The sequence below is a fragment of the Corvus brachyrhynchos genome, unplaced genomic scaffold, assembly GCF_000691975.1.
Source record: "Corvus brachyrhynchos isolate BGI_N302 unplaced genomic scaffold, ASM69197v1 scaffold26, whole genome shotgun sequence".
NCBI classification, from domain to species: Eukaryota; Metazoa; Chordata; class Aves; order Passeriformes; family Corvidae; genus Corvus; species Corvus brachyrhynchos.
Genome location: NW_008239324.1, coordinates 1,006,786 through 1,030,048, shown reverse-complemented (window position 1 = coordinate 1,030,048; position 23,263 = coordinate 1,006,786). Strand labels below are relative to the sequence as shown.

General features: G+C 47.2%; 1 protein-coding gene across 2 annotated transcripts; it reads left to right on the top strand.

Annotated features, from left to right (window-relative positions):
- Window positions 1-2,688: 2,688 nt before the first annotated feature.
- Window positions 2,689-18,773, top strand: KLHL36 (kelch like family member 36). Of its 2 annotated transcripts, XM_017741051.1 has the most exons (5): window positions 2,689-3,403; window positions 3,520-3,601; window positions 7,231-8,304; window positions 9,206-9,363; window positions 16,754-18,773. In XM_017741051.1, exons 2-5 carry the CDS (start codon window positions 3,542-3,544, stop codon window positions 17,307-17,309), a joined length of 1,848 nt encoding a protein of 615 aa, XP_017596540.1. In that variant the 5' UTR covers window positions 2,689-3,403; window positions 3,520-3,541; the 3' UTR covers window positions 17,310-18,773. The 2 variants fall into 2 exon arrangements, with proteins under 2 accessions (XP_017596540.1, XP_008636907.1); XM_008638685.2 differs by having other exon boundaries at window positions 2,689-3,601.
- The last annotated feature ends 4,490 nt before the right edge of the window (window positions 18,774-23,263 follow it).

The following is a 23,263-nucleotide window of genomic DNA, read 5'->3' as shown; positions in this document are numbered from 1 at the left end:
GGGCAAAGGCTGCCTGCAGGGCTGAGCTTCAGCCCGACAGAAACAGAGACGGGTCTCTGCTTTGCAGAACTCGGCTGGAGATAAACAGCGCCAGGTGATGTCGTGCCCAAAGACTGGAGTTTTACAAACCAGTCCTTAGGCATTTTAGTGGGTTTCTACCCTAAACCCATGGGGCTGGGTTTGCAAATTGCAAATAAAAACTACATTCCATGATAAAAAGTATCACATTTTGTTTCTTTTAAAGTTTGCAGGGGATGATCATTGTTTGTTTCACATCAGTGTTGTCCATGTGAAGGCTGAGCAGTAGGAACCTCATTACCACACGGTCACTAAGTGTTGTCAGACATCTCGAGGGACAAGATCTCCAGAGCGAGCACTGACTGCCAGGGACCCTTTGCTGCCACACAGCCCCAGTCCTGCACACAGCTCCTTCCAGCTGCATCCCCGTCCCTGGATGACGTGAGGCTCCCAGAGCTCTGGGGCCCAACATGGGCATTGCTGCAGTGCATCTCTGACTCGATGAGGTCATAGGGAACAGGGAAATATTCTGAAGTCGGTACTAGTGTAGGACACTGGGTGAATCACACTCAGTATCTGCAGGCTGAAGGCTGCAGATGATAATATAATCACACATTAATAGTTCTGGATTTATATTGATTTTCTTTCTGAACTGCTTTTAGGAACACTTTCCTTTTCCAAAGCCTTTCTGCTGACCATTATCTGCTCATAAATATATTTTTTGTGGTCTGCATTTATCATCCATTGGCACTTGCTGCTGTTTATACCTGTAACACTGCTGCTTGTCCTTGTCCTTGTCCCTTCAATCCCTGATCCTCAGCTCCTGATGTTTCCTAGGGCAGAGGTGGGTGACTCCAATGTCATCCCCTTAGGAGGGGAGAACCTCATCCTTGTGCAGGTCTCTGTGACCCAGTGGCTGGAGCGTTTGAATTCTGTTAATCACGGACTTCATGCCTCACACTTTTCAGTGCCAGATCCAAACATGAGAAATGTACACCTTCCTTGTGTGACCAAACCTCTTGTCTTTGCTTCTCTTCCTTGTCTTTCACACTTTTTCAGGTTGTTTTTTTTTTTTTAATGCATGGAGGGATAAGTACTGTGCTCAGTTTCATCCAGCTGTAACTGGAGTGAGGATATTACCTACTTTTCTGATTTTGGTGAGCTCTGATTTGCTTTTCATATGGCAATTCTGAGACCTCCAGAACATGGAGCTTTTCATCCTGTCAGGAAGATGTCACTGGCCTGGCAGAAATACCTGTCGTTGTCACAGGAGTCCTTGGAGAGGAAGCACAAGAGAAAGTGAGGACTTATGGACCTCAAAAAAACATCTCCAGCAGGCATGAAGTCCTGGGAATCTGGACTGACCTTCAGCTGTCTAGACTGTACCATGAGGTTCAGGAAGGGTCTCAGAATACTTGGAGGGAGCTGAGTAAACAGGATGGCTCTGCACAGCCATGGGCCCCCAGGAGAATTATCTCAATTCTGAAACACACCCCTGCAAGTGCCTTGTTCCTGTGGCTCTTTGCCATCTTCCCCCCTTTTTGCTTATTTCTGATATTCCTCTTTGTCCCCAGTCCTACTTCTCCATCCCTGTCTTCTGTGCAGGAGCATAGAAGGGAATGGAGAGAACAATGGTCTCTTTCAGGAAGAGGTTGCTCTGAATTTTCAGATCAGGGTTAGCATTGGGGTTATAAATTTTCAGGTCACAGTTAGCATTGAGGCTGGCAGCAAAGTGGGATTTCACTCAGACAGTCGAGGGTCTTTATCCAGGTCCTCATGGTCACAAGGGCTACAGGAGAGACCAAAGCTGGCAAAACCACTTCCCATCTCCAGACTCAATAATCAATAGATCAGTAGAAGCCCATCATCCCCTCTGGTTTCCTGGGGTGTCTGAGGAACTGGCTGGATGCTGCTACCCCAGCAGGGGAACCACTGCCTGCAGTGGAGGGCGGCTGAGGCCGGGGCAGGTGGAGGTGCTGGCACCAGGCAGATGTGGCACCCTCCCCTGTGTCACACACTGTGCACATCATCCTCTGCCAGCGACGGCAGCCCCGTCACCCCTGGGACACGTGTCCTTGGTGAGAGCAGATGGAGCCTGGACACACACACAGCCTTCTGCTGTCCCGGCGATAACCTCTGGAGGATACCCAGGGCTGCTGGGTTAGCAAGGGGCTTTGTCCGTTGTAGTGTTGTGGGGCGACCATTGTGCTGAAACTGGACCCGGTGGGTCTGTGCAGTGTCTTTGCTTCTGACTTCCCCCCTGAGGCAGGGAACCTTCAGCCTGCTGCTCACCACAGGGTGGGGTTTATTAATTTTAAGCCTCCTGGGCTGTAATAAATGAGGGAAAGCCCCACTGGGGAGGTTCATTTCCGAGGTCAGGCAGTGTCGTGCCAGGTAAGCCAGAGGAGATGGTGATGGGGTTTCTAGCTGCACCTCCCGCACCCACTGCACAGTTTATCACCGCTGTGCAAACAAAACACACCCGCGGTCCCTGCAGCCAGTGCCCCTGGCACGGGTACCCATGTCCGCCTCGCCTCAGGCCCTGCCAGCACCATCCCTGACCCGATCTATGGCAGAAACAGCCCCAAGGGCTCCTGTCCGTGCATCCCCCGGTCTGGGGGAGGAAACAGTGAACCCCGAGCTCCCGGGATGTGCTGTCCATGCATTCCCGGCCAGGAGCAGGGAACAGCCCTGAGCTCCTGGGATGTGCTGTCGGTGCATCCCCGGCCAGGAGCAGGGAACAGCCCTGAGCTCCTGGGATGTGCTGTCGGTGCATCCCCGGCCAGGAGCAGGGAACAGCCCTGAGCTCCTGGGATGTGCTGTCGGTGCATCCCCGGCCAGGAGCAGGGAACAGCCCTGAGCTCCTGGGATGTGCTGTCGGTGCATCCCCGGCCAGGAGCAGGGAACAGCCCTGAGCTCCTGGGATGTGCTGTCGGTGCATCCCCGGCCAGGAGCAGGGAACAGCCCTGAGCTCCTGGGATGTGCTGTCGGTGCATCCCCGGCCAGGAGCAGGGAACAGCCCTGAGCTCCTGGGATGTGCTGTCGGTGCATCCCCGGCCAGGAGCAGGGAACAGCCCTGAGCTCCTGGGATGTGCTGTCGGTGCATCCCCGGCCAGGAGCAGGGAACAGCCCTGAGCTCCTGGGATGTGCTGTCGGTGCATCCCCGGCCAGGAGCAGGGAACAGCCCTGAGCTCCTGGGATGTGCTGTCGGTGCATCCCCGGCCAGGAGCAGGGAACAGCCCTGAGCTCCAGCGCTGAGTCCGGAGCGGCCGCCGGTACCGGCGCCGGGCTGTGCCCAACTTGTTGACACAACCGACCTTTGACAACACCGGGGAACTGCACCGAGCAGGGAAAAATAATATTTTTTAACTCGGACATTTCCAAGGTGCGGATCAGCACGTGCCGGTCTGGGAATTGCGCTCCCTGCTCAGCGCAAGATGCCTGAGAGCGGTCAGGAGGGGCTGGCGAGCTGCTGAACATCTTCCTGTGCCTTTGTTGCAGAAGTGCTGCGGATCGGGCGGTCATGGAGGGAACCCGGCAGAGCAGGATCTGCCGCCCGCACAAGATAAGTGAATCCTCAAAGGTTCGTACGATTTGTTGCCTACCAAAAAAATCCCGCGACAGAAACAATGAGGCTGGTGGGGGTAGAGGGTCTCCTTTGGGTGGACTGCTTTGTGGGAATGTGAATATTCTGAGTTTTTAAAAAGAGGTATGGAAATGGTGGTTTACCTGCTCGAGTATTTTTGGTAGAAGTTGCTGCCTAGTGATGAAGGAAAAAAAAAGAAAAAGCAGCAGCAAATGGGCATCTGCTCATCATGACTCATAACTTAGAAACCCACATCATTTCAGCACAGTAGTTTCTCAATACTAAAAATTCAGTCATTAAATGTGATGTGTTTATTTTTTGTACTGATCCATCTCGTAAAATCCCAGCTCGTTACAGAAGCGAAGCTGGGATGACTCTTTAGATTCAGTCTTGGTTTTGTACAAGACGGGAGTTTTGATCCTGCAAACTGTGGTTAGCCCAGAGAACTCGCAGAACCTGAGTTGCTCTCTTAGGTTTGTCTGGTTGATTTTCTTTGTATCAAATCTCTGTCTGCACAAATACATTGTTTTTATTTGTGAAATCACAGAAATCCATCTCAGGCAGCTCTTTATGCAGGTCCTCATGATGATTTCCAAGATGTTAGTATCAGCTGTAATTATTATGTTCACTTTGTTTCATGCCAGTGCAAGCTGCTTTTGTGTTGTAGTTACAGGAATTGCAGAGCAGGTACCTTGTAATACCAGAAAAAAAGGGTGGAAAAGAGAAACTTTTCAGTGCCTTCATCTGTCTTACCAAAGTTGAATGAGCCAGATCTCATTTTCTTTTGCACCCCTGATGAGCAGCAGTACTGCATTAACAGTCTGAGAGAAATCAGATCTTTGAATCCAAGAGAAGCTGAACTTCTGCTCTAACACAATTGATGAAAGATAAATAGGACTAATTTTTAAATGCATCCCTACCAGTATAATCTTTCCCTCTGTGCTGATCCTGTCTGCAGCTTAAATGGTTTAGTCTGAATGTAATGATAATTCATCACATTAAAAATTAATTAACTTGACAGCATTATTTTATTTGCTTGCTTAGACAGCAGCTGTCACTATCTGTTAAACTTAGAATTACTGGATAATGCTAAGGCTGTTCTACAGAATATAAATAGCCTGAGAAAGATGTTGAAGTTCAGTGTGAAATTATCTTGGTTTTGAAATGTGCAGCTCTCAGCTCCTGCATCTTGCTCCCTGAACAAATGAACTTGCCGAGTGGCAGAAATATGCTGATGTATTCCAAGAGCCTCCAATGCTGTGTGGAATGGGTTCATGCCTGATTCCTGGAGGAGCAGTGCTTCCACATGGCAACAAGGATTTCAGGAGTGTGAGTTGCCAGGCGTGTTTGCAGGCAGGATTACGCTGCTGACTCAACATCCAGCTCAGCAGAGAGGGATCTCTGGCAAATCTTATATTCCAGTGTAATCTTGTTATGCGTGATGGTATTAGGGAATATTAGAGAGAAATGATCAGCCAGTTCCCAGGGATGAGAGGGAGGATGGGTTTGGTTCAATCCTATCCCTGGTGAGTCAGATTCGGGAGAGGGTGCTGCAGTTGTTATTTCTTGTCTGTTCATCTGTCACCATCAACTGCCCTTGATTATAGCTGCCTCAAAAGTGTGGTTTATCCTTTGCCATATTTATTCTTCCCCCCCCCTCTCTTCCACCCCCTGGTTTCTGCTTAGTCTCCTGTACAATATCAGCTTTTCCCAACCTCAGGAAAACACAGATAAAAAGCTTTACACTCCTTAAACCCCATTTTTTTTCTGTTACAGATCTCTGGCACTTTTAGTCCTCAGTGGAAGCTACTTTGTTGTCTATGCCATAGATCCCTTTTTAAGTTCAGAGGTGTGATGAGTAAAAGGCAAATTAAAGAGTTTTGACCCAGAAACCTTTTAATTATTGAAGCCTCTTCCCTTAGATTGGTTTAACTCTGCACACTTGAATGTCCAGAGCTATTCCAACAGCAGGATTTTTGGCAGCTTGGGCTCCATTGTTTAGAAAAGAACATAAGGAAATAAAGAGAATCTGCTGGGATGTCACGCTAAGAGCAGCACAGTTGGTTGTTAATTTGGGTCTCAAAAAGCCCCCTTGGCTCTAAGAATCAAAGCTTTTCCATCCAGGTGGGTAGAGAGGGTCCCACCAAGGTTTAACCAACCCAGTAATGGCTTTTCCAGACTGCTGTGGTCATGTGCTCTCTGCTTGGGAAGCCAGGAGAGCCACAGATAATTAGGATTTCTAGGAGAAACAACAGTTTGGTGGTGAAGGGAAGGGGGAGTGTCTGGGAGGTTTGAAGGTCACCTGTGTGACCTTTTCAGGTGTCACCTCTGGGAATGCAGCCTGGGGGTTTAGGACTGGGCAAGAGGCAGAGAGCCAGGACTGGTCAGAGCTGACTTAGGTAGGATACAAGGATGTGCTTCCATTCCACCCCTTTTCACTTCTCTTACAAGTTCTTACAGGCTCTGCCTGGTTTGGATTTGGTAATTAATTGGTAATTAAGGTATTTGGTATTTGCATTTACCTTAACCTGGCTTTTATTAAGAGACATCACAAGGTAACCGACTGTGCCATCACACATTTAATTCCTCCAGAGGGTGGTCCTGAAACTTCACTTCACATGCTGGACTGACCAGCAGCGTTCAGTTCGTGTTCTGCAGGACGTTTGAGGAGTAACAAAACGTTTCCATCTTGGTTCGTCCAAAGGCTGGTGACATGAGTGTGTGAGAAGAGAGGCAAATGCTGGTTGCCTCAAAAGCTCAGTGACAATGCTGGTTGCCTCAAAAGCTCAGTGACACGTCCGGAGCTGGTGGTTGGAATGTGTGGACCAGAGGGATCCCAGAAGGACACTTAATGGATGTGTCCTGAGGGCATTTTCCCTTTTCTTTAAAAGAAAAATATCTACTCCTATTCATTTAAACAAAACCTACCTCAGCTTCTGGAAGTGAGGAGAAGCCCTGTGGGAATCAGTTATCCACATGTGTGGCTTTGCACATAAATAAACAGCTATTACTTCTGAGTGCAGTGTGTGTGCCTGGAATAATGTGGAAAGAAAGAGAGGGATTTTACCCTAAGCAGCTTAGAAATGCAGAGTTCTGGAAAGATTTAAGAGGGGGTAGCTGTCAAGCAAGCTGTAACCCAAACAATACATGGGCTGAATGAAAATTCAGAGTGCTGCTGCGTGTGTGTCTCCCACTCCAAATGCTCAGTGAGTAGCTTAGCTGGGAGAACTCTGTAAGGAGTCATTTGGGGGACAAGGAAGAAAGGAAATGTCAGCAAGATGTCTCCGAGACAATGAGTGGAAGAGTTTCAGAAAATCGTGCCTGTATAACTCATCAGGGAGGAGGTTTCAATGCAGCATTGTGGGGGAGGGAGGAGTAAATTATAAAAAAAGGGAGTAGGAAGCAGTAAAAGCCTCCTTAGGATTTTCAGTGAAGGTGAGGAGCTCAGGCTCATACTGTGGCACTTGCCAACTATTTAATGTCAGAATTTATTATAAATGTGAATGTGCAGCACAAAAAAGTTGTCTCTGGCTTCTGTATGACTGCACTTAGTGGGAAGACACATTCCACTCTGGAACTGATCTTGGTGGAGGTGCCTCTTGCCTGATGCTGTTTGTGTTTCCCAGGTGTACAGGTGGGATGACCACTCCAGTCTGGTTCTGCAGAGCCTGAACGAGCAGAGGCACCGAGGCCTCTTCTGTGACATTGTGCTGGTGGTGGATGAGCAGAGGGTCCCGGCCCACCGGAACCTCCTCGCCGTGTGCAGTGACTACTTCAACTCCATGTTCACCATCGGCATGAGAGAGGCCCACCAGAAGGAGGTGGAGCTTTTTGGAGCCTCCTACATCGGTCTCAAGGCTGTGGTGGATTTCCTGTATGGCAGCGAACTGTCTCTGGATGGAGGAAATATCGACTACGTGCTCGAGACAGCTCACCTGCTGCAGATCTGGAAGGTGGTGGACTTTTGCTGCGAGTACCTGGAGAACGAAGTCAGCGAGGAGAACTACCTGTACCTGCAGGAGCTGGCCTCCATCTACAACCTGAAGCGCCTTGACTCCTACATCGACTCCTTCATCCTGCAGAACTTCGGCACACTGTCCTTCACCCCGGACTTCCTGCAGAACATTTCCTTGCAGAAGCTGTGCCAGTACCTGGACAGCAGCGACGTGCAGCAGGAGTGTGAGCACGACCTGCTGCAGGCTGCCCTGCAGTGGCTCACGCAGTACCCGGAGCGGGAGAACGAGGCTTACCAGGTGCTGGACAACATCCACTTCCCCTTGATCCCCAAGAGCGACCTCCTGCACCGAGTGAAGCCCGCTGTGTGCTCGCTGCTGCCCAAGGAAGCCAACTGTGAGGGCTTCATAGAGGAGGCAGTGAACTACCACAACAACGTGACGGCGCAGCCGGTGCTGCAGACCAAGCGCACGGCCCTGCGCACCTGCGAGGAGCGGCTGCTCTTCGTGGGCGGGGAGGTGTCGGAGCGCTGCCTGGAGCTCTGTGATGACACCTGCTTCCTGGACACCAGGAAGGGGCAGTGGGTGGCTGAAACCCCTCTGCCAGCCCGGCGGAGTCACCACTGTGTCGCAGTCTTGGGAGGCTTCATCTTCATAGCCGGGGGCAGCTTTTCACGGGACAATGGAGGGGATGCGGCGTCAAATCTCCTATATAGGTATGATCCCCGCTGTAACCAGTGGATAAAGGTGAGACTTAAGCTGTATTATTTCTCTGTTCAAAGTCCTTAATGTTCAGAGTGTTTTCTCCTTTCTGGTGGAAGGACAGGGCTTGTTAGAATAGTCAACATGGCAGCACTTCCAAATGGAAAGTCGAGTTAGTTAAGTTGAAGCAGATACTCAAGTCCTTTATGGGAATGCTTAAATTACACAAAGAGCAAAAGAGTTTGGGGCAGATATTCAGCTTCACTTGGGATTTGGGTATCTCATCTGTAAAATTTCTGATCAGCATCCACCTGCAACTCTTTATATTACTTCTGGGATTAATGCTGGAATGGACTTAGAGGTGATTGCTTGGTTCATTTTCCTCAAGCAGTAGTACATATAAATCAAAAATGGGTGTGATGTAAAAAGGAAATGTCTCTGACAATTGTCAAATGTCTCTGTGCTAAATGTCCCTTAGAACAAGCTCTTCACTCCCAGTCTTCCCCAAGACCCTGTGGCCGTGTGGATTCCTGTATCAGCCACTCGCTGTTCCTAATGAACCAGTTATGGTTCCTATATGGACCTGTTATGGTTTCCATATGAACCAATCAGGATTCCTCTATGAATCAGTCATCCCAGATGGTTCATTTGTGGTTTTCAGTGACTCCAATATCTGTTTCTTGCAGAGTTTGGGAAGGAGGTCCTTATAAACACAAATGTTTATAGAGCAACCTGTCTCTTAGATGCATCCTGTTGTCCCCTTACTTGAAAATGGATGCTACTGCAGAAAAACAGAAGTGTTTTATGAATATAATGGTCAAAACCAGCTTCTCTCCTTACCAAATAAAGGGGAAGGAGCAACTGCCCCATCCTCAGACATGAATAGCCCTTAAGCCCCTTTCTTACCAGACACTAGAAGATGTCAGCAGGTTATTTTCTTTGCCAGGTTGCCTCCATGAGACAGCGACGAGTCGATTTCTACCTGGGAGCGATCACTGACATGCTGGTGGCTGTTGGTGGCAGGAATGAAAACGGGGCCCTGTCTTCAGTTGAGACCTACAGCCCTCAGAAGGACTCCTGGACCTACATAGCAGGACTGCCCAGGTAACTGAGCTGTTTGGGAAGTCCCCTGTGTTTGAAGAGTGGGAGTAAAGGGAGCTTGGGTGACTTTAGCTGATGAGTGGGATCCTGGAAAGGAGGGAAGGCGATGTAAAACCAACGTGGCATCAGCCATAACAAACCATAGTAGCATCTGGGATCTGAGCAGGCAGCGTGCCTCGTGTCAGTGAGGTTTTAATTCTCATCCCAAGGTGCATTTGGAGGATGGGAGGGAGAGCTCTGATCATTTCATTCTGCAATTCTTAAAAAGCTTTTCCTGAGACCACTTGGAGTGGAATATTTTCAGAAGCACTTTCACATCTTGGTCAAAGGGGGTTGTCATTTCTTTGGCCCTCCTTTGTCACCTTAGTGTGATGATTTTCCTTGTAGGGTGTTTCTCTGTGTTTGGCTGCTCAGATTGGCTGTTGCAGTTAAATGCATTTACCTGTATTGGAAATACAGAACCCTGGCAAATGTGAGCTCTGTCTCTCTCTCAGTTTGAGTTAAAACATGGCTGTTGTGCTTTTTGAGAGGTTTAAGCCCAGCAGCTCTTGTGGTAAAAGACAGGACATTGCTGTGTCCTGAGTCAGCATCAGAGCAGTGACTTCGTAAGGACATCACAACAGCATGTCATGTGCAAACAGCGACTCAGATTTAGTGATGTTTCATATTTGTGGGAATCACAGGGACGTTGGCTGTATGGATGGTGTTTCCATGATGACTGAAACCTCAGCAGCAGTGCTTGCTTTCCTGGTGGCATCACAGACCAGGTTCCTGCAGTTTGGTTTGAGAGTTCAGGGTTTTTCCCTGTTCCCTGAGCTGCAGAGCTGCAGAGCCAGAGGCAGCCACTGAAGGCACAGAAGCCTGTTGCCCAGTTCTATTTTGGGCAGGTGCTGCAATGCAAGGCTGATCCAGGCTAACAGCTGGGCTCGAGTGCTCTTCACAAGCAGGATGCTTTTTTATTTCTGCTCACACAGACAGATCCAGCAGTTGGGGCTAAACACCACAGTCCTTCCTGGGAAGCTGTGTAGGAGAGTATCTTCAGGTCCTAAATCCTTCTGTTAACTGGGAACTGAGCGGCGCGGCCCGGCCCGGCCTGGCCCGCGCAGCCCCGAACGCGACCCCGGGAAGGGCGCGCAGGCATGAGAAGCCCCGACAATTCCAACACGGGAGCGACCAAAGGAGAGAGCACAGACGCAGCGAGACAGAAAACAGCAGCCACTCGGAAAAAGGAAAAGATCATAGTAACTAAGATCTTAGGGATAGTAAAATGGTATAATGTTAAGCAAAATTATGGTTTTATAACAAGGTGTGACAACCAGCAAGACATATTCGTGCATAGAACTGCTATTAAAAAGAATAACCCTGAAAAATGCATCCCAAGCTTGGCAGATGGAGAAGTCGTGGAATTCAAAATTATACGAGGTAGAAAAGGGTTACAAGCATCGCAGGTCACTGGGCCTGATGGTGTTCCTGTAAAAGGCAGTATATATGCAAAAAATCGTAGTCATGTTAGACAATATCTCCATTGTAAGTCCCCCCTACAGTCTCCCTTTCCTAATCCCACCTTTCCCTTTTACCCTATGTCCTATTACCCCCAGTGTATTCCCAATCCGTTTTTTCATCCATGGTTTCCCTCACAAAACCATGCTTTTGCCAATTGTTTCCCCAAAAATCCCTTTCCAATGCCGAGTGGGGGATGAAAAGGGGGAGGGAAGAAGTTAAACCCTCTCCTGCCTCAGTTTCCCCACAAAGCATGCTCAGAGAGTTCTGTCTCCCTTCTGTCAGCCCTAAGATGTTCCACAGAATCTGATTGGACATTTAAAGACTCAGGAGGGTGGCTTGTTTTGTTTTGAAACTGTTCTTGTTATGTTTATCCAGTTGTTTTCATTCTCCTTTTATTAAAATAAAACGGGTGAGGTGTTGGGGTCCCTCCCCTGCCGTGTAGCCCTGGGAGAGGGGCCCTGAGGGCACAGACACGGGGCTTCCCTGCCCCTGCTCAGCCTCGTTCCCATTGGTTGGTTTGTGTTCCCTGCGCGGGCAGAAGGACCCTTGGTCCCGTGACTGGAACAGTTCCTGAGCACAGCCCCGGCCATGCGGCTGGAGAAATAAACATCTCTGAAACAGCTATCAAGAATCTGTCTGTCCATATATATTTCCTTTCCACGGGACTCCTGGTTTGATATATGCGTGTTGCAGGATCCCCACTGCAACAGATATGTTTACTCATAAATGATCCTGGGGACGTTTGCACTGTTGGCTTAATCCACCCAGCCTCTCTAAAACGGGGCAGTTTGTCTGCATCTTCCAGCTGCTACCTGTGTGCTGGCTTCAGGAATTCTGCAGCTGCAGCATTTAAAGTGAACTTTGACTTGTGGGGGTTAATTTTTATTAGATTGCCTGGCTGGTCTGCTTGGACTAAAAAGTCCCCCTTAGGGGACAGACCCCTCTTACACTCCAGGGAGTTGGATAAGTTATTCCTGCATCCAAACAAATTATTCTGCATCCTCTCTTCCTGTTGCTCTGTCCTTGGCACCTTTGGATTTTCTGTCTTTTCAGCCCTTTTATTTCTGTTTGGGTCTGGGCAGTGACTTGTCTGCAACAACTATTTTTTCTGCACAGAAGGAATAAGGCAAAAAGAACTTCATGCAGGTTGCAAAAAGCCAGACTCAGAGGTGAGCAACAGGAACCTTTCTGACACACGTCCACTGCTCGAGCTGGGCGAGGAGTGGCTCTGGCAGGTTTGGGGCTGCTGAAAAGGGTCTGGGCAGGCCTTCCCTGAGGTACTTCAGGTGGAGCTGTTGGAGCGAGTGCAGAGGAGGCACCAGGATGATCAGAGGGATGGAGCAGCTCTCCTGTGAGGAAAGGCTGAGAGAATTGGGATTGTTCAGTCTGGAAAAGAGAAGCTTCAGGGTGGCCTAATTGTGGCCTTTCAGTGCCTGAAGGGAGCCCACAGGAAAGATGGAGAGAGACTTTACAAGGGCCTGGGGTGCCAGGACAAGGGGGAATGGCTTCCCACGGGCACAGGGCAGGGTTAGATCAGATATCAGAAAAAAATTCTTTGCTGTGGGATGGTGCAGCCCTGGTACAGGTTGCCCAGAGAAGCTGTGGCTGCTCCATCCCTGTGAATCTGTGATTTTATGACAGTGGAGGAAGGATGAGAGAAGATTCTGTGATCCATTCAAGGCTAAAAGCATTCTAGCTACAGTTTCTACTGCTTAGTCCAGTCTTCCCTTCAACACACTCCTCATCTGATCTGTTTTCCTCCTTACCACATGCTTTTTTCCCTCAAACAGATTTAAGTTCCTGTTTCACTCAAATAACATCTCCCCCAGCCCTATTCTAGTATCAAGACTTTTCATGTAGAGGAAACCAGAAGCTCCAGTCCTCTGCTTCCTGACTGCCTGATCAGGCAATGTATCCCAACAAAACTGCCTCTTTTCCCGTGTTTGTCTGTCTTCTTCCCTCCAAAGAGAACATGTGCAGGTGTTTTGGTCCTCTTGGGTGCACGACCACCAGGAGCAGGCTCCGTGCTGCACCTCTGGTGCCATTTCTGACTGCTGCAAGCCAGCAACTGCCTGGAATCCTGTTCCCTGGAGTGACAGGCATGCGTTGAGGTCATTCTGGGGTGTGGGCTTGTGTTGTTCGATTCGAGCTGTGTGGGTTGGGACTCTCAGAGGTTGTTTGTTAAAGCTTCTATGATGAACATTCAGAAAATGGGTTTGGTTTTTTGCTTCCTAAGGGTTAGAGCTTGCCATGTGTGTGGAGATTTGCAGGGGAAAGGCAGTGGTTGTGTCCTCGAGCACACAGGCCTGGCCAAATCCCGTGTCCACGTTGCTGTTTGCAGTCTCACTCCTCTAAGGAAGAGCTTTACAAGCTCTTCTTTATCTCCTCTTACCCCTGTCTCCTTCCCACCCTATATGGTCAAAACAACACGTTGTTTTCCCTAAACACTCTCTTGGAAGGAGCTGAGCTGTTTTGACTGAACTCATGCTGTCTTGCTGGAGCAGAAAACAGCCTCTCGGGGCAGATGTTTAATGGGGAAAACTCCAGCCAAGTTGTCTAAAGGATGGACCTGTTCCAAGCCTGCTACGAGGGAATTCATTTTGGCTGATGCTCATTAGGGTCCTTGGTTGTGGGGTACCTTTCCCTTTTTTCAGAGAGGTCCTAAATTTTTTGCCCCTTTTCCCAGGCTCTCTGGGAGCAGTTTCTGTCATAGTTTCTAGCCCGGCAGGGAGCAGCGGTGGCTGGCGAGCTTGCCAGAGCAGGAGGTGGAGCAGTGTGTTCTCATTCTGAACAGACCATGAAAAGGTCTGCTGCAGACAGCAGCGAAATTAACTGAGTGGCCCTAGGTTAAAGTTTGGCAGAACAACTGAAAGCTGTTGTGTGAGGAGCTGTGTTGGAACAGGCTGGGGAGCGATGGTATCTGCTCTGCCGGTTGGGTCATGAATGATCTCGCAGGGCTACAACAGGTGGACACGGACATTGAGAGCAACCACAGCTCACCTGGACTTTGGTTGGAATAGGGGAATCCCAAAGCTTTGTTGAGTTAGGTGTTCTTCTGTCTCAGACAGTAAATGGTAGGTTTTCTAGCATTTGAATGGTGTTACTGGGTCAGGAACCAATTTTTCAGCATTGTATCTGGGTTAAGGCATTCAAAATCAACACCAGGCTCCAGCAGATGTTAAAATCAAATATCCTTTCTCTTAATGCCTCTGCTTTTTTCTGGCCACTCTTGCAGAAAACACTGCCAAAATGCTCAATGCTCTCTGTTGGAGGATGTCTGGACCCACTGTATTGATGTGCCTTTTCTGTTGCCCATTTAGAAATGCCCCTCTCTCAATCACAGGGCTTGTAGAAAGGATTTCTATTGATTGGTTTCAATGTACGCATCTATTTCATGCAGTTCCAATGAAAGCGATGCTATTTAGGATGAGCTTTCAGAAGTCAGGTAAAGTGAAATACCTCTGGTGCATTTCAGTAGGTAACTGTCCTATACTGGGCAATAACAAATTGATGGTCGATTTGGTGCTTCAGATCTGATTGTTTCTGTCAAACCACTCTTGTAGCTGTTGCTGTTCCCTGGACACAGGTGTTCACTGAGGCAAAAGAACAAGATCAGTGCTTTTTCTGCAGCTGCCTGTGCTGGGCTGCATGCCTGTGCTTGAGAGACAATGGCTATTGCTTGCTTACCTGTACAGAATTCCGGCGTAGGAGAACATTTAACCTACTTCTCCAGAGGCCACGCAGGTTTTTATTAACTTGGAGTAATTTTTTTCCCTGACTGGTGAATACAGTGTGATTGCCATCAGCAGTGCAATAACACCGGGTTCTGGGGTGGATTCAATGTCCTCACATTGTCCTCCTTCTGACCCCTCAAAACTCCGTGGTACAGCACAGCCTCTGGGCAGCTTGGTGGTTACACGTGGGTTTAAAGTCTGCTGCAGTTTGAAATGAACTGAACTCAAGCTGTCCATCCCATCCCCAGACTGACCATTTTTAAACCCACACCTGTGTATGTAGAGAAACACAGGCTCTGACAAGCAGCCCAGGAGCCACTGGACATGGACAGTCCTGGTTCTTGTCTGGAAGAGGCCATAAACAAGATGAAGCAGCATCTCTGGGCACTTCACCTGCCATGGTATTTCTGTCAGGGGTGAAAGCTGAGTGCATGTGCTCAGGGTACATCGTGTCCAACAGAAGCACTGAGTGTGAATTAACTGCTTCCATCCTGAGGCAGATTGAGAGCCATGGAAATTTTGAGTTGCCTTTTTGGATAACTATACCTAAGTCCTCTACTTTTTTCTTCCTGTCTTTTCCCTGAGAGGCCAAGAAGCAGAACAGCTGTGAAGTCACCTCTGCAAGATCTCCAGGGCTGGTGCTCCAGCCCCCATAGTCGAACAGACTGTCCTGGTCACTCAGCATTGTCAGCCCAAGCCTGTCAGGGATTTTTCTGTTTCTTGTAGCAGGAACCTATTAAAATATCTGATTCAGACAGGGATCAGAGGTTTCGGTAGGCATCTAGAATAATAACCACCTTTTACCTTGTCTCAGAAGTGTTGTGCTTTCAGGGTAAATGTGGGGTTTCTTTTCTAGTCCATCTTGTCCCTTGGCACAGAAGTGCTGGCACTCAGGTGTGTGGAAGATGTTACAATATCATTTGTGTGGCTCAGAGAAACCATTACCCTGCGAAATAAAAACAGCTCAAGGTTCTCTCCACACAGAGTTCCAGCGTGTTCAGGCACGGTTCAAAGGCTAAAGCAGTGCTAACAGAGCTTTGTCTGCCGTGGAGGTTGCTGCGTTGTCTCGAGTGCCTGACTACAAAGGATGGTGGTAGAGGCTGGTGAGTGCAGCGTGATGAGTACATTGCTCTGTGCCCTGTGGGCATTGAATCGTTTAGGCTCCTTGGGAGAGCCAATTTGCTGTGGCTGGTGCTACATCTTTTGACACTTCAACTCCCCAAAAAGAGGAAAAAAAGACATGCAGGAACGATATGTTCAAAGCAGCTGATGCTGTTCATCGCCTTGGCTGTCCACTTCTGAGAGCTGAAAGGGGTTTGGTCAGGAATAGCCTCGTGTGAAGTTAAGAACAGCCTGGAGATTTAGGTTTGTAGTGGTTTTACTATGGACGATAAAAGGGAGTTTCTCTCTGCCCTGTGGATGCAGTGTGCATGGTGTTGATTCTACCATCTTATTTTCTCTTACTTCACCATGATCTGTGATGGACTGGGCTCTGTTGCCTTGTCTTGGGGTGACCAAAGCAGTTCCCACATGTAGGGCAGTGGTGGTAGAGCAGGCAGATGGCTCATGAAAAGGACACTGCCTGTGCTGGGACTGCAGATGAACTGGGCTGAGTGGGTAAGAAATGTGACCTGTGATCCTGGAGCTGTGCCAGGGCAAGGCAGCAGCAGTTTTCTTCTTGGTTTCTCCTGGTTAATCCCTACTCTACTGGTAAGTCTGAGAGGTGTCATGATTATTTCCCCTTTCTGTCACAGAAGCCCGTACTGAGATGTGGATTTTTTCCCTCTCTGGCCCTCTCAGACTGATGCAAGCCAAGCACTGGAGCAGGAAAATGGGAGTGAAGGTCATGCCAGTAGAGCAGGATGGGTTATTTCTGCTGTGTGACACACTCTAGAGGATGCATTAAAAAGTGATTCTCATACCTCAGTGCTCTGCAGTGACTTGCTATGGAAAGGATGATTTAAAAGTGGTTGTCAGGCTGTGCACTCTGCAGTGCAGGATGAGGCCCTGTGAATGAGAGGAGTTACTGGGTAACCACGGGATCAGGGACTCTTCTGCCTTTAGTTACTGTTTGTTTGCTTCTTTAGAACAGCCTCTGCTGAATGCTTGTGTGTCTTGATAAAATCCATAAGGACTGCTCTGTCTGCCTGCCCCAGGTTCACCTACGGCCACGCTGGCACAGTCTACAAGGAATTCGTGTACATTTCAGGAGGCCACGATTACCAGATCGGCCCCTACAGAAAGAACCTGCTGTGCTACGATTACCGCACGGATGTGTGGGAGGAGAAGAGGCCCATGATCACTGCCAGGGGGTGGCACAGCATGTGCACCTTGCAGGACAACATCTACTCCATTGGCGGCAGCGACGACAACATCGAAACCATGGCTCGGTTTGACATCCTCAGCGTGGAGTCCTACAGCCCCCAGTGCAACCAGTGGACCAGAGTGGCCCCTCTGCTGCAAGCCAACAGCGAGTCGGGGGTGGCAGTTTGGGAAGGCAAGATTTACATCCTCGGAGGCTACAGCTGGGAGGAAGCTGTCTTCTCCAAAACAGTCCAGGTCTATGACAAGGAGAAAAATAAGTGGTGCAAAGGGACGGACTTGCCCAAAGCGATTGCTGGAGTGTCCGCATGTGTCTGTGCCCTGAAACCCAAAACAGAGGACAAAAAGAAAAAGACAAAAACAAAAAAACATCAAGATCGAGGAAGATGACCACTCCTGGATAGCCACCCTTGGATGGTGGACTCCGAAAGGACCTTGTATTTAGACATTTCTATCTAACCTTTATTCTTTTTCTTTTTAAACAGGATGGGGTGGGCATCTTCTGGAGCCTCAGAAAACGTCCACTTGAATGTGGGTTTTGGATTAAACTCATGTTTAAGGTAAAAACAACAAAAGACACCAAAAACTCCCCCTCTTGCTATACAAAGGGTGATGTGGCCAGAGAGGTGCTGCTGCTTTTCTGAATGTTGAGGCTTAGGCTTTTCCTTCTGTGGTTCACGGCATTTCCACATACATCGTATTCTATCGACGTTTTAAGGAAGTTTTTAAAAACAACTTTTATACTTTTTTATACCACATTTTGCTAACTCAGTCTCTCGTTTGCCATATGTTACATTGTTGACTGTAGAAGCTGCTGCTCTGTGCTCGTGACCCCGGTGTTGGCGTCAGGAACTCCTCGTTTGATGATCTTTGGTCTCTGTGTGGCTTGGCCAGGACGTGGTGCAACTGTTGGAGCAGCACTGGCATTCCCAGCATTGTCAGGCAGTCAGCTGGAATTGGGACTATTGTCACAATTCCAGCTTCCCCAGAGCCCAGCTCGCCAGCCATGCTCATAAACACTCTTTATTTCAGTGACTGGTGATCTGCTGAGTGGATTGCAAGGGCTTTGGTTTAAAGATCAGCTCCTGATCATTGCTGTTATTTTTCCTCAGTCCTCCCCTCCCATCTCCCTTTCCATGTATTTCAGATTTGCCTTTTCTTCCATCTGGTATATATGCAGGTGGTATCCTGCTACCCTCATTCTTTTGTCTTTTTTTTTATTCCCCAACTACTTCCCTCAACAATTGGAAAACACTAAGAAAACATTTTTGCACTTAATTTCATTTGAAACTCTGGTAAATCCAAGACCTACTACAAGTACACATGTACTGAAAGAGGTAACTGAATAAATTTCTGGAGTGCAAGGAGGTTATGGGTTGTTTCTTCAATGCTAAGAAAACTAGTTGGAATTAATTTTCTGAAACTCCCTGAGGTTCCTTTTTGGTGGTTGTTTTTTTCTTAATCTAAAAAAAAGCCTCAGGAGTCAGTCTTTCATTTGCATTAATGGATTTATTTTAAAGCCTTTGTATACTGCATGAGGTAATGGTTATTCTTTTTTAGCCTAAAAATAAATTTAAAACAAAACCAAAAAAACCCAAATCAAACACTTTGGTTATGACAAGCTCATGGACAAGTTTTTGGGGTTATTTTTTAATATATGAAATCCTTGTTATGTTGACTGACAACTACTTAATTTTTTGGGGACATTTTCATGTGTAACTATAGAATAAAAATTTCAAAGACTTGCTTTGTTTCTGTTACTGGATTGCTTGTTACTATATCCCCTCTTTTAACGTGTTTATGTATTACATTAATGTCTGGGAACAATAAATCCAGTTTAGAATATTCTATTCATCGTGGTCTGACTTGTGTATTGATTTCACTGAGGTTTTCCTTTTTGATTAGTTGGAAAAAAATAACCCTGTAATCATTTTTCAGTGAAATTGATAATGGTGGAAACATTTTAGTAGGAAGGTAAATTTAACAATATGAAGTAGAAATAGAACTTATTTAGATAATTCATCTTTTCTGCATTTTTCTGCTCCAGCCAGTTAGAAGAGACAAGGGGGAATGGCTTCCCATTGCCAGAGGGCAGGGTTAGATGGGATATTGGGAAGGAATTCTTCCCTGTGAGGGTGGGGAGGCACTGGTACAGATTGCCCAGAGGAGCTGTGGCTGCCCCATCCCTGGAAGTGTCCAAGGCCAGGCTGGACAGGGCTTGGAGCAACCTGGGATAGTGGAAGGTGTCCCTGCCCATGGCAGGGGTGGGAACGAGATGGGCTTAAGGTCCCTTCAACCCAAACCATTCTATGATTCTATGAAATTCCTTTCCACATTTTTGCAGCTCTGACAAAAGACCCAATCCAGTTTGTAGGGTGTTTTCAAAGACAGTATTTAATGGGGTGTAGATAAACAATTACGATTTCTTAACGTTAAACTTCATTGCATGAACAAAAGATGGCTTCAGTGCTCATCGAAGCAAGCTTTGTTTCCCCTGGTCTGTGTATTGGGGAAAATACCAAAGCCAGAGGCCGTGAGTGAGTGTGGGACATCTCCTGTGTCATTAGAGGTCACTGGGGGATCTTACCTGTTGTTGCCAGAAGCATCTTTCCATTATTAAAGGAAGAAGTGATTCCCATTTGCACCTCCAAGGGAGCACTGCTAAAGGCACGGTCTGGCAGAGTGCCTCTCGATTTGGGATGTTGTGTATCCTGACTTATCACCCCTTGGGAAATGTTAGCAGATAGCACAGGGAGCTTGGAGATAAGCCACGCTCCAGAGCGCTGCACGGCTTTGGGGAATTGGTGTGCTGGAATTTCTGAAAAATGAGAGGGAGAATTTGTGCGACATGAGTGGATTTCTTCTCTGGTCTTTGAGGTCTGAACAGACCTCTTGGTGAGGAATTAGGGTTGGTAGAGGAAAGTTGTATTCTCCTGGTTCAGCCTGGCTCCTGAACCTGCACATCCCACCGCCTTCATCCCTAAGCCCTGTGAAGCGTTTTACTCTTGCCAGGAAACACAGCTCTTTCTTCCTGCCCCAGGGAAAAATAACTACTGCTCTACCTAACTCATTTTTAAAAAGGCTTCCATTGCCAAATTCTGAGGAAAGCTCGTTTTACCTGAAACAAAGCAGCTACCAAAACCCTCAGGTTTGTTCTTCCCACACTTCCATGCCTGTATTGTGGCATCAGCATGTCAAGGAGCTGCTGCCTGTAACTCTGACGTTAGATAACAAATCCCTCGAGGCACCCTGAGGAAAAATTACAGCCTGGTGTGAGATGCAATTGTTTTGAAGGCTTGAGAAAGAAGATGGAAATATTTTTGTTCTCGAGTTGAAATCTTAAACTGGGAAAAATGTGCTGGTGTCTATCTGTGTAAGAGATCAGACTGCTTTCAGTGCTTTCTTCCAAAGACTGCTGATTTTCCAGGCACTGTTTAGGATTCCGGATCCTTGCGTGACAACAAAAAAGGGGTCGTGTGTCTAGGGAATGCAAAGAAATAATTTAACCCTCAGTACTCTTTCTGAGAGCAATTTAACTTGCAGAAAACAAGTGCAGATTTGAATTGTGATTCTTCCCTTGGTGATACGTCTTAGCAAAGCTCTGACCAGTAAGACAAAGAAAAAAAGGTGGTGTGACAAGACAGCTTTAAATATTATTTTATTTCAGCTTCTTGAGCTCTTTCAGTTCTCATGAATGTAATAATGCTCTAGATGCTAATTATTCCTTCATGAACTTATGGCTTTATGATGTCTTAGGGATCAGGTCAGGGCAGACAGAGAGGTTCTGTCAGTGCACTGTGCGAGTCAAAGCACGGCTCAGCTACTCACAGCTTCCTCCTCCTTCCTGGTAACTCCACATAGGGAGGGACACAGCCCAGTCACGGGGTTGTTGATGCTTGCTACACGCATTTTTTAATTCCTCCTGGAACTCGGAGTTGCTTTGGGAAAAAGTATACTTCTGTTTTTATGATGATGGGTTTGCTGACAGAACATGAGGGGAAGGTGAGATGGAGACTTGGTGGTTCTTTTGAGGCTCCAGAACTGAAAGAGATGATTGAACGAGAAGAGAGAAGACTTATACTTAAGATAAGGATGAATAAGTCACAATTAATTAGCCAGAAGTTCTGCATAGATAATTGAAACACTGAGTCAAGCACCCACATAATCTACTAAAGGCTTGTCCACACTTTGAATCTGTTTCAGGTTGGCTTGAACTAGTCCATGCTTAAGTTTTATACATCAACAAATTTGTTACAAATTTCCAGCAAATTTTGGAATATGGAGTTTGAAGTCAGGTTTGTACTAACCCATTTTTTGAACTAAATAGCTGCTGTTTGTGTCCTGTGGTGCCTGGCTCGTGGTTCCCACCTGCAGAAACATTACCTGCCATGCTGCTCTCTGGTTCCCTTTGCCCACTCCCACTGCCCACTGCTGGCCTGGGATATTTAGGGCTCAGAAAGTTGAAAAAATATTACCAAGGTTGATAATTCTACAATCTCTGATGCTGACCTAGAGCTGGCTGATACTGTACTGCAAACTTAAACATCCTATTTTTACTATGAGCCAACTGGCCCTTCCTGAGATCCAGCCAGGGAAGGTGTCTGCTGCTGGCAAATACTTTATGTAGGCAAAGCCCTTATTGGACCTAGAAACTGTTGGGATAAAGGTTCTGCATCTCTGAAGAAAAAGTCTTGGGATGTCCTGAAACTCTTGACACCAGGGGGAAGCCCTACAAGGATAGCAGTAGACCTGCCACAGTCATCAACCTGTTCCTGCAGTGCAGCAGGAAGGTATTTCCTCTGTCCCTAAAAAAGTAGATGTGAGGGTCCTGAGTGCTTCAACTCCCCAAAAGTCATCCTCAGAAGTGCTCAGAAGTCATGTGTACACATCTCCCGGGCGCTGTCATGAGCACAGATCTCATGACCCAGTGAAATCACATGGAGTCCCCGGCACTTTGCATTTCCAGCAGGGTAAGAGCAATTACAGCAGCACCTGGGAGGCAGATACCGTGGGAGTGGTTTATCCAGCTCCTGGGCTGCTGTCAGACTATCCTTTAATTCCACAGACTCATCGGTTGTTGATAAATTCACATGTTGTTAGTAATTATCCCATGAATCTTGAGAACATGGATACACAGAAAGTGTATCCATTGTTATTTTTTTTAATTTGGAAAAGCAACTTGTTGTTTTGCAGGGATAATTCACAGCCACTGGCATAAAGGATGGAAGAAAACACAACTGATTTATGCAATGAAGGCAGTAATGAAATAACAGGCCACTAAAACAGGCAAAAATTAATAAAACAGAACTGAGGTGGAAACTTTCCAGCGGGTAAGTTTCATCAAAGCATGGCATTACAAAAAAAACCCCTTAGGTTATTAGGAAATATGATGGTAAAATGTTAACAGACTTTATAATTAAACTATACAAAGATGGGATAAAATTGAACATGTTTTAAATGTTGCTGAATGAGACAGTGACATCCTTTCTCAGTTTTCACCCTCAGCTCTGGGTTTTAACAGTTTTGGTATTTGAATTTTTTGCTTTCCAGGCTGAAGACACTGTGCTCATTTGTATTTTGAAACAGTCAGTTTACTTAGGCAGCATTGTGGGCAGAAGGGAATTTTGCCTTCAACCAGACGAGCTACGTAAGGGTTTTCACTCCATTATTTACCTTGTAAATTAGACTCCCGAGGGGAGAGGGGCTTTCAGACGTTTGAAATGCTGTATGCAAAAAGCCTGAACATTTGTCTCCCTTTTTTGTTTCTCTCTTTTAATATTAACCAGCCATTTTCACTGCTGGTTCTCTGCCTCAGGAGAGCACAGCAACACTTGCGAGAGACAAAAGCGAGGGAGCGGCAGCTGGGTGTGTCAGCTGGAAGGGTAAAAGACTGATAGAGAAAATCATTTACTGTCATCAGCACACAGTAAGTGTTGCACTTCACAGAACAGGAGGGACATGTCCTTGTCGTGGAGACGGGGATGAATCTTCTCCCCACTTTCTGTGAACAGCCAAAGACACAAAGTTCTTGTGTTCTCTTCCTTTTCTTCCCTTCAGCTTTCTCACTGATATAAAGTTGTGTCTACCACTTGCTTCCCAGCCGAAGTAGACTTTTGCAGGCCTTCGTCGTTTTTTAAGGAAAAAAATATGGAGTAAATTAGAGATTATTTTGATGGATTCTTGCCTGGGGGTTTCAGTATTGTTATGACTCAATCCACTCAAAATCATGAGATTGGCTTAGTCATTCTTTTTTTTTTTTTTTTCCCCCCCAGACACAAACCCTGAACCCATTCCCACCCTGCTTATTTGGGACAGAGGTGGCACAGATTTGGTCTGGCATCATC